Consider the following 10,995-nt stretch of genomic DNA (forward strand, 5'->3'; position numbering starts at 1 on the left):
ATTGCTATTGGCTGAAGTAGAAAACTCCTTATGACATGATAAAGCTGACACTGATAAAATGTCTCTACAATGTATGTATAGTAACTGCCCCCAGTCATAAGGTGTGGGTTAATATGTGGTGAAATTGTCCTTTGTCTTCAGTTCTGTGCCCTAAAATCTCACATGTACACCTGTAACACTTATGTTATGTAGAACGCACATACTAGCCATGTAATCCCTCTATGCCACACGCACCATACATAGCATAACCTACAGTGACTGAATAAACTTGCCGCAGGGTTACCTGGGAAGTGCTTTCAAGATTGTACTATAGGCTGCAATTTCTCCGGACGGCCGGTAGATGGCAGCATCGGATATGTTATCTTATCACCGTATATAGACTGAGCGCTGTGCGCTCCCCGTCTATGTACATGATCTGCACTGTGGCCGGTAGCGTGGTCTAATCGGAACATGCTGGGTGGTTCCCGACCTTCAGACGCTGGACCGTGGAACCCCGATATCCTATCATGGCTGCATCCCGCTCTCTAGCGGCATCGTAATGGTGACGCTGGCCCCGCTCCTCACAGCCGGGGTTTCCGTCGTGTAATGGCAGCGCCAAAATGCATACCTGCAGCGATGCACGCCAATACCCAGTGTGAGGGTCGGATACCACACAGCATGTCACGTGCGTACATAGGCCGGTTCTGTATACCGGAGCCAGCGACCGGCTCCCGCACAGGCCGGCCGCATGGCTACTTACAACATGGTGGAGCTTCAGGCATGCCGCCATCTTAGCGCAGCGGGGAGGTGGGGCGGGAAGCGGCGTGCAGCAGCACTGAGATGGCAGCCCGCCCATGTGCTCAGAAGCGCGCCGCTTCCTCCCTGCACGTGGCCTGTCTGTAACCCCTTCCCTGCCGGCGCGGCCACTGCACTCACTCGGCGCGCTGTATACCTATTGTCAGCTTGTGTGGTTTTTGTGCTCTATATCGATTTTGTTACCTTTCAGGCCATGGAACATGCTAATGGAATGGAGCTGGACGGAAGGAGGATCCGTGTGGACTATTCAATCACCAAACGAGCACACACCCCCACCCCAGGCATCTACATGGGAAGGCCCACCCAGTGAGTAAATGTTCATTCTAGTCCTAATACTCAGTCCAGTAGTGAACTTTTTAAAAAGGTTTAGATTTCAATAGACTTGAAATAACACTGTAGCTTTTAAATTATTCTGTTTTGCATATGTTATGTACCCACTGTCAAAGTATCCATTAGAATTAATGAGGTTAATTTGCACTCTGTAAATAGACTGTTTTAGGGCAGAACTTTCCCTTAAAGGTCCCATAAGTCAGCAGGGGCAATCCTCTGACTGGATGTGCAGATGGTCTGCTGTAATCCATTGGGGTTCAGGGTTTTTACACTCCCAATATCGCCAATTCCCTGGCGCAACTGTCGAGGGATCGGGATTGCCCCAGTACACTGCTAGTTTATGGGCACCATTAGTCAAGTTAATGCAAAATTTAGTGTGGCATCTCTTCAGGGGTCAGTTCAATTAGCTGCAAGGGTGATTGCTGCTGTTGCAATGACATAGAAATTCTGACCTTGCACCAACTGACATCTGATTTTGCCCCAAGCATATGGGCTGCTTTTGTATAAGGCTGTGTGTGTGGAACTACCATACGTGCTGCACAACCTGCACTTGCGGAGTCTAGGCTGATTTTATGTAGACCCGGCTTACAGCAAATGCTCATCAGTGTTTATGGGCGGCTGGAATTGCATCACACTTAAGTTTTTCCGACAATTCTAAAGTTGGCCTCTGAATGTTTTTGCAGTGGAGCAAGTGGCAGCAGCGGTGGCAGTGGACGGCGTCGTGATTATTATGACAAGGGATATGATCGTGACAGATATGACAGATACGAAGAACCGGAATACAGATACAGGTAATTTTTTATTTATTTTTTAACCTGATATTTCTACTTTTCTATTTTTGCTTCCGGCTCAGTACCTTGGTAGTAATGGCCTTGCTCAGTGTTTTTCCTGGGTATGGGTCATTAGCCACTGAAGGTCGATAACTGAAATAGGTTGACAATAGCAATGGGTCTTTGGTGATATTTGTCCTGAATGTCGACATGGACGTCAAAGTGTTATCGCTGCTTTCTGTTCTCCCTCCATGCTCTATTGCATGACGTACAACCTCTCAGCTCAAAAAAAGTGACACTTGCCGACCTACCAACCCTGTTTGCCTATTTCAAGTGTGGCCCTAAGGCCTCTCCTACATAATAGGGTAGAACTAATCCTAATACTTCCTTTTCATGGTTCTCTTCTATTAAGGGGCATGTCTCTTTCGTCCATCCTGGTGACACAGCTCTACCATGGGATGTAGGAGGGTCAGCCGGAGCAAGGCACCTATGCTGACTTAAGAGCAGGCTCCTGCGTCCCAGAGTTCCCCAGTTCGTATTAGGTGCCCACCGGAGTGGGTGCTGTCTGCAGCCATTTTGTGTTTTTTCTTTTATTAGTTCACTAGTTAGTGCAGGCGTTCCAGTGTGTTACTTCTACTAGAAGTTCACACACACACTGAGAGCGCAGCAGAGGCTGACAGAAGCGCATCCTGTCAGCGCTCTGTGCAGAGAGACGCAGCGGCGTCTCCTACACCACGTTTAAATCTCCGTTACATAGAGGTTTTCCTGAGCCCCGGGGGCATCCTGACCGGCTCCTATCTTAGGGGGGGGATCTTGAGCACCTTTCTTCCTACTACGTCAAAACACTGTGTCCAAGCTTGGGGTTTTTAACCCCTTCCCGACATATGACGTACATTTACATCATATGTCGGTTGAGGGGGAATCAAGCCAGCTCACGGAGTGAGCTGGCTTGAAAGAGAGCAGGTAATGGCTGTATATTACAGCCAGGTCCCTGCTCTCACGGCCACGAGCGGCGAGTTCGCCGATCGTGGCCGTTTAACCCTTTAAGCACCGCGGGCAAAGCGACCGCAGTGCTTAAATAGCTGATCGGAGGGGGGGCGCCCCCCTCCGGCGCCGATCGGGGCCCCCCGCGGCGAGATCGGAGGGTGCCGATCGGTTGCCATGGTAGCCAGGGGTCTAATGTAGACCCCTGTGCTGGCCGTGTCAGTATTCCTATTACATCCTGCCTGAGGCAGGATGTAATAGAAAGTGCTGAAAATCACTACGTTCAGCCATAGAGCTCTATGGCTGAACCTAGTACAGGCGATCGCGCCCCCTAGTGGTCAAGTACACTAGGGGGCCTTGTAGTAAAAAAAAAAAAAAAAAATAAGTTTAAAAATAAAAAAAATAAGTTCAAATCACCCCCCTTTCCCCATTTCACAAATAAAAATAAATAAAAAATAAAAAAAATAAACATATTTGGTATCGCCGCGTTCCTAAAAGTCCGATCTATTAAAATATAACATTAGTTATCCCGCACGGTTAAAGGCGTAAACGGAAAATAATTCCAAACGCCAAAACTACGTTTTTTGGTCGCATCCCGTACCCAAAAAAAAATAACTAAAAGAGATCAGAAAGTCGCCCATATCCCATAATTAAATTAATTAAAAAGTACACTTCAGCCCGCAAAAAATGAGCCCTCACCCAGGTCCGTAGGTGGAAAAATAAAAAAGTTATAAGCCGCAGAACATGGCGACGCGACGCAAATTAGAAAAACCGTAAAAGTTGCGATTTTTTTTTTTTTAGTGGTAGAACATAACGAAAACTATATAAGTTTGGTATCACCAGAATCGTAACGACCCATAGAATAAAGATAACCCATCATTTTAAACGAACTATGAACTCCAAAAAAACCGTAACCAGCGCAAAATTGTGGAATGGCGTTTTTTTTTTTTACCCCACATTGAATTATTTCCTGATTCCCCAGAATATTATACGGTATAGTAAATGGTACCATTACAAAGTACAACTTGTCCCGCAAAAAAAAAGCCCTCATGTGTCTATATAGCCTGAAAATTAAAAAAGTTACGCTTATTTGAACGCAAGGAGGGGAAAAAAAAAAATTAACATAAAAGGCAATGTCGGGAAGGGGTTAAGCCGTCCTTTCGGTCTTTCGAGGGGGGGGGGGGGTGGGGGCGTCTAACAGAGGACAGACAGGTAGCGGAAAACTTCCAGCCAGTTAGGGGAGGGCACCCAGATCCCGTTTCGGGGCCTTTGCCAAGAAATACCCATCCAAAAGTGAGGGTAAGTCCTCCGCATGACGGGGCAGAGACTCTCCATTCTGGAGTTAGATGGGGGGGGGGGGGGGGTCTTCTGAAGTTTCGGCACCAATGGATCAACTCCTTCAGACCCTTTGGTTCTTTCTGTCATTTCACAGGGTTACAGGATAAATCTCAGGGGACCTCCCCCAAAGAGGTTTCTTCCAACACCCTTGCTCGTATGCGGAAAGCTCTCTTTGGGCCGACAACGTCTCTTCTCGAGAAGGGAGTGGTGGTCCCTGTGCCTCGGGAAGAAAAAGGTTTTTGTTTAATTATTTTTGGTCCCCAAACCAGACAGGTCTTTTAGACCCATTCTAAATTTGAAATCTTTAAATCTGCATGTTTAGGTGGACCACTTACGTATGGAGTCTCTTCGTTCTGTGCTGTTAAGCATAGTCAGGGGAATTTCTAGCATCAGTGGACATCCAGGATGCTTATCTACATGTACCTATCTTAAAGGAACATCAGTCCTTAATGAGGTTCGCGATAGGGGAGACTCATCTCCAGTTTCAGACTCTTCCTTTTGGCCTGGCCACAGTGCCGAGGGTATTCACGAAAGTGATGGCTGTCATGGCAGCGGCCCTCAGATTACAAGGGATAGTAATCATCCCATATCTGGACGACCTCTGTTCAAAGCGGAGTCGGAGAAAGTACAAAAACATCTGGACATGGTATTTCAGGAACATGGGTGGTTATTGAACCTCCCAAAGTCACATCTAACACCCACACAGAGACTTCAGTTTCTGGGGGTGATCTTGGACACATTTACACCGTGGATTTCTCCCAGAATCCAAAGCAGTGAACATCAGTCAGTTGGTTTTCTTGATCTTACAGTCCCTGAACCCTACGGTTTGGCAAGGAGTAAAACTGCTGGGCAAGATGGTGGCAACCTTCGAGACGCTGCAGTTTGCAAGGTTCCACTCCAAAACTTTCCAGTGGAACATTCTCATGTTGGTCAGGAAATACAAAGACCATGAAACAGGAAAGGCTGTCTCTGTCCCGAGGGAGTCTTTATTCTGAGGGACAGATCTGGAGTCGCTACAACGGGGGCATTCCCTCCGCTTGTGGGATTGGTTGGTTGTCACAACCAATGCCAGTCTCGGGCTGGGGGGCGGTAGTTCTGCATCTAAGGTTGCAGGGTCTGTGGTCCATGGAGGAATCCAGACTGCCGATCAACATCTTGGCACTCCGGGCGGTTCTGAACACCCTTCTGCAGGCAGATCTCCTGAAGGGATCACCTGCCCGCGAAGGGACAATGCCACGGCTGTCTTACCTGAATCATCAAGGTTCTGCTCTCGGACCAGGGACCCGACGGCGTGGAGAGTTGGATGCCATGACCGTTCCTTGGCTTTTCAACCTAGCCTACGTGTTCCCTATGATTCTGCAGATCCTGAAGAGTGAGGACACAGGAGGTAATTCATACTGATTGCACTAGACTGGCCCAGGAGATCGTGGTATTCAGACATACTGAGGTTGTCGACGGACTCTTGGCGTCTACCTCTTCAGCCAGACTTGCTCAAACAAGGACTGCTTTCTACACCTGGACCTAGCTCGGCTAAATTTGACGGCTTGGCATTTGAAACCTCCTACTAAGGAAGGGGTTTTCGGAAGCGGTTATCCAGACCATGCTCATGGCTCGTAAGCCGGTTTCAGCTGCAAATTACTATCCTGTCTGGAAGATCTAGATCAGGTGGTGTGAGCGTCAGAGGGTACATACCTCTAGATTCAAATTACCTAGACTGTTAGAATTTCTCCAGGACGGATTCTCTGCAGGGCTTAGTCTGCAGTCCTTTAAAGGTACAGCTGTTGGCATTATCACTTTTCTTTCAGAAAAGGGTAGCCCTGTTACCTGAAGTTCAGACCTTTCTACAGGGAGTCATGAGGCTCAAACCTCCATATAGGCATCCGGTGGTGCTTTGGGAGATTTCATAGTTTTTGTCGGTGTTACAGAAACCTCCTTTTGAGCCATTGAGGTCGGCTGATCTTAAGTCTCTCTCTTGAAAGGTTACCTTTTTGTTGGCTATTGCCTCGGCCAGGCGCGTTAGTGTTGGGCGCCTTGTCCTGCAAGGCTCCATTTTAGATTTTTCATGAAGACCAGGCTGTGCTTAGAACAGTGCCTAGGTTTCTACCTAAGGTATCTTAGTTTCATTTAAACTAGGAGATTGTGCTCCCGGTGTTTTCCCCTCCTTGAAGGGACAAAGAATAGGGACACGTTGAAGAAACTGGACGTGGTTCGCGCCTTGCGAATTTACGTTGAAAGGGTAAAGGACATCTGCAAATCTGATTTGCTTTTGGTTTTATATGATGTACATAAGAGAGGCTGGCCTGTTTCTAAACAGACCATTGCCAGATGGTTAAGGTCAGTCATTGCCTTTGCCTACACTAAGGTAGGTAGACCTATTCCTTCAAAGATAAATGCTCATACCACCAGGTCATGGGGCTACAGCGGAGCAGTTGTGCCACCTGGTCCTCTGCTCATACCTTTACCAAATTCTATAGGTTCAATGAGTTTGCATCGGAGGACGCTTCATTTGAGCAAGCAGTAATCTGTAAGCCTGTGCGACCCTCCCAAAGGACTGGCTCTTCTACGTCCCATGGTAGAGCTGTGTCACCAGAATGGACGAAAGAGAAAAGGGGATTTTTTGTAAGAACTTAACCATTCAAATACCTTTCTCTGAGTCCAAATAAGTCAGCATAGGTGTTTTGCTCTTGCGGACCCTCCTACATCCCATGGTAGAGCTGTGTCACAAGGATGGACGAAAGGGATTCGAATGATAAGTTCTTACAAAATCCCCTTTACGGGGTGATTTTGACCCCATTTGTAAGTGATCTGACTAGATCACTTAGAAATGAAGCCTTGATTGCTCAGTGTATGTGGCCTAGGGCAATGCGTCGCTATTGCCTGCAGATAGACTGTGTCTGCATGGTCTGTCCAGCTAGTGGTCTGTCCCTGTGTGTACAGGGCTTTAGGCACATCTGCCTCCAAAGCTATAAAAGTTTGGTGTTTTTTTGTGTGTAATAACATTTTATTCTCCACTCCTAGCAGGAGGAGATCCCCATCACCATATTACAGCCGATACAGATCCAGGTCGAGATCTCGTTCATACAGTCCAAGTGAGTATGGTTCGTTAAAGCTTTGCATAACGGTTAATAGAAGGAGCTATAGAAACTTGGGAAAGCCTCCATCTCACACAGGGGAAATCGGCATATTTAATTATTTTTGTGCATTGAAAAAAAAAAATGTAGAACCTGGCAATTAAGATCTATCGTACATACTGCGGTACTTGTATCTTTAAACCTGGTTGTAAATATGAGTTTAAGCTTAGTGTTGCTGTCACACTGCCCGCTTCTGTGGTTGGCCATTCCCTCAGTTCTGCTGACTGTACACATAATGTTAACCAGAATTTAGAGATGAACAAAGGTCTGAGGCAGGGGCAAACTGCACAGGTTAGCAGTGATTAGAGGTTTCATTTGCACCTATGCTGCCTTCACCTTTTCCAACAATCTTTTGAACTTGATCTGGTGGTGATCTGTTGATTAACTTGACTGCTGTGAATGTAGTGAATGGTGGGCAATGAAGCTTATGCTAAAACTGAGCATTTGCTTGCACTTGTGTGTTACCAGTTATTTTATATAGTGCACGCATTCTGCAGAGCTTTACAGTGAATATAAACATTTACATCAGTCCCTGCCCCATTAGATCTATGCGGTAGGTATATTCCCTACCACATGTAGACATTCTAGGGTTCATTGGGAGCCAGTTAACCTACCGGTATATTTTTTTTGTGGTGTTGGGAGGAAACTGGAGCACCCGGAGGAAATCCATGCAAGCACTAGGGGAATATACAAGCTCCACACATTTATTCCTCAGATTTAGCACAGACTTTTCTTTTTATATAACTTTTTTTTATTATTACAAAATGCATGTAGTCTAGGAAGGCCCTGGGCTGAAATGCAGTCCTTTTGCATGTGATCCTTTTCCCCCAATGCGGGATCCTTGGTGCAGCAATGACCAGCTCTGCTGCGCACGGGACCGCACATCGAATCGTAGGAAAAGCTGATATGATTTGGGCCCTTAACATCAAATTCCTTGGCCAGATGCCTGTGAGTCTGTTGAAAAGGGGCCAAATTGCTGTAGTGGATGGGGCCTTAAGGGAGTGATTTCAATTGTTTATGTCCGTGGCTACCACAAGATTACACAATTGTTCCAGGGCAGCAAAATTGCAGCCAAGTCTGTACTTTGGACATCCAATTTGTAGTTTGGTGCCCCAAGTGGGAATTCAGATAGTTTTAGAAGTTTTCCACAGCTAAACCCTGTGTTTGGGTGTGATGTGAATGAATCCAGACTATTAAGGCATCTAAACATCCCGTTTACTACTGGAGAAATAGCCTCCCAAAATAATTGTGAATTGCCCCTATATGATGTTTATGCATTGGTGAGCGTAGGTTCGCCCCGAACAGATTTTAAATTTCATGGAAATAAAATTATGATTAAAGCCAGAACACAACCACCTGCTTGTTTGTACCCATGACTGACATATAGTGTTGACTTTGCAAATATGTGCACGTTCCTTAAACAGTCAGACTAACTAACTTGCTTTTGTTTTTTGTTCTCCATTTACAGGACGTTATTGAAAGGAACGAGATGCAGCATTTTTAAACTGCATCTAGATGACAACACCATTTTTAAGAATTTATTACAAGTTTTCTGTGAACCAGAAATTGCTAGTCTTGCTTTAGTTTGTGTAGCTCCAACATCCTGACAGGTGCAAGTAAGCATTGAGAAAGCCTTTTATTTTTTTTTATTTTTTTTCCTCTTTGTGGAAATTTACGAAACCAAGCAAGCAGGAATAAAACTCAAACAATGCCCCCTCTTTGTTCAATCAACCCATCCATTTTTAATCCTTTGCTTAGGTTGTCACATTTCTTTTGTGAAATACTTTATTTAATAAGCATTCTAATGGCAAGATAACTTTTTGTTTTTGTGATGGTTATTGTGTATAGTAAAAAAAAAAAAAAAAGTAAAGACAATCGTGTAAAGTCTGTTTCTTTGTTCTTTTACTAACGAGAGAATGGTTACTACTGAGAGCAGCGTGCTGGACTGTTCTGCCTGCTGTCCTCACTCTGGCTTATGACTCTATGCAGGATAGGATCACTTGGTTTCTACAACCAATCTATGCCTGGCGCTGTAACCTCCCAGTTCTGCAGTTGTGTGCTCCATCCCTTTGGTATTTTGCTGTGCCTAGAATCTTAAACAACATGTTTGCACAATTATAAGTAATATGGCTAATATCGCAGGTTTTCAAACTCTGTCCTCAGAATCCCACACTGTAATGAGACCTGCAAACATGCACTATCAAGTGAATTAATTGGCTCCACCTGTGGATCTTTTAAAATGTGTCCGTGAGTAATGAATGGACCTGCCGGGTGACCTGGAAAATGTGAACTGTGGGGTCCTGAGGACAGAGTTTGAGAACCCTTGGTTTAGCATAAAAAGTTACATTAAAATGGTTGAGTAGCAAGACCTGTCTATATAGCATTTTGGGACCGTATACTTCTAACCTAATGTTCTATTACCTTTTTGAGAGTAAACCGGCAGATTAGGGCATGGTCCTGCTATGTCCATTATTGAGATGAGGCAGGGCTAATTACAGATACAATGTATGGAAGAAGCATTTGCCACATTGGTTTACTTTAGTTTATTTGACCGGTGCAAGAAATTTAATCAATGACGGCTGTAACTATCAACCAATAGGTGCATGTGTTGGAATAGTCAGTGCCACTAGCTGCTCTACTTTGGGGCTGCTGATCAGTGCCCTATGTAGTAATAGTGGGACAAATAACATGGGGTTCAGAACAGTGGGTTGCATGGGCATACTGACCCATTATTGCAGTTCCCCAGTCTCACCAGCACACTAAAGCTCCAATGCATTGTTGGTGTAGTGTCGCACACTGCGGTTACTTAGTCCCTTTTTACAGATTGCCATAGTGTTCTGGTTGTCTGTAGACAACGGTTGTGCAGTTACATAAAGGACACACAATTTGTTTTTAGTCTATATGGTACGCAGTGTAGGTAAATTCCTTTTTTGCTTAGTAGGAGGAGCACACTGGTCTTGTACGTGCAGATCACTTGAGGATAGTATCTCCCACCTAGCCTAACCTGAGAAGATAAAGTGCTGCTTGATAAACATGGGTATTGGTGACACGTACTACTTGTACACAGTATGTAACTGAAAATGTTACAATGAGATTTTAGCACTGAAGGAATGTTGCGTTCTAGTGGATTTAGATCAGTAGCTGCATTCTTTCTGTTACTATACTGTGAACAATTAGCAAAACTAATGCCAGAGATGCTGTAAGTTATCTGTTCAACTATAATTAACTAGTAAGCCTGCTCAAAGCTTTGAAAGCAAAAGCTTTGAAAGCTAGTTGAAGTAGTTTCACTTACTGCCAACTGATGGCAGTGTTTTGCAGTCACGCAACACTAGAAGTACAGATGTAGCCCCTCTCATGCTTACAAGGGCTGGCGATTCCAGCCGTTGGAAGGCGGTGCACGAGACGCCCGTTCCGACTGAGCGCCTCGCCGGTCCCTACCGCCTTCCTGAACTCCCCCTTAACCCAGGGTCCCACCGACTGACTGGGACGCGCGGGCGTGTTAGACGCTCATGCGTCCCAGTCTAATGGAGTCCCTCTCCGCCAGCGGGGACATTCTGTCAAGTGCAAGCAATGAATGAGGGGTGCTCCATTGGTATGTGCCTGATAGGAGATGGGCAAAAATACTGATTAGCGGCTCTGGTCTTCCA

The 10,995-nt window shown here is 45.6% G+C and overlaps 1 protein-coding gene across 4 annotated transcripts in view; it reads left to right on the top strand.

Annotated features, from left to right (window-relative positions):
- TRA2A (transformer 2 alpha homolog) overlaps positions 1–9,208 on the top strand; it is a 31,463-nt gene extending 22,255 nt beyond the window's left edge. The window contains exons 5-8 of one of the 4 annotated variants that reach the window (XM_083189160.1): positions 986–1,101; positions 1,809–1,916; positions 7,239–7,306; positions 8,817–9,208. In XM_083189160.1, the coding sequence (XP_083045286.1) occupies positions 986–1,101; positions 1,809–1,916; positions 7,239–7,306; positions 8,817–8,827 (303 nt within the window). In that variant the 3' untranslated portion in view covers positions 8,828–9,208. Of the gene's footprint in view, positions 1–985; positions 1,102–1,808; positions 1,917–7,235; positions 7,307–8,816 lie in introns of all 4 variants that reach the window. The other 3 variants (XM_083189158.1, XM_083189159.1, XM_083189157.1) reach the window with 3 other exon arrangements.
- Positions 9,209–10,995: the final 1,787 nt, after the last annotated feature.

Source organism: Crinia signifera, chromosome 5 (genome assembly GCF_055691185.1).
Source record: "Crinia signifera chromosome 5, ASM5569118v1, whole genome shotgun sequence".
Taxonomy (NCBI): domain Eukaryota; kingdom Metazoa; phylum Chordata; class Amphibia; order Anura; family Myobatrachidae; genus Crinia; species Crinia signifera.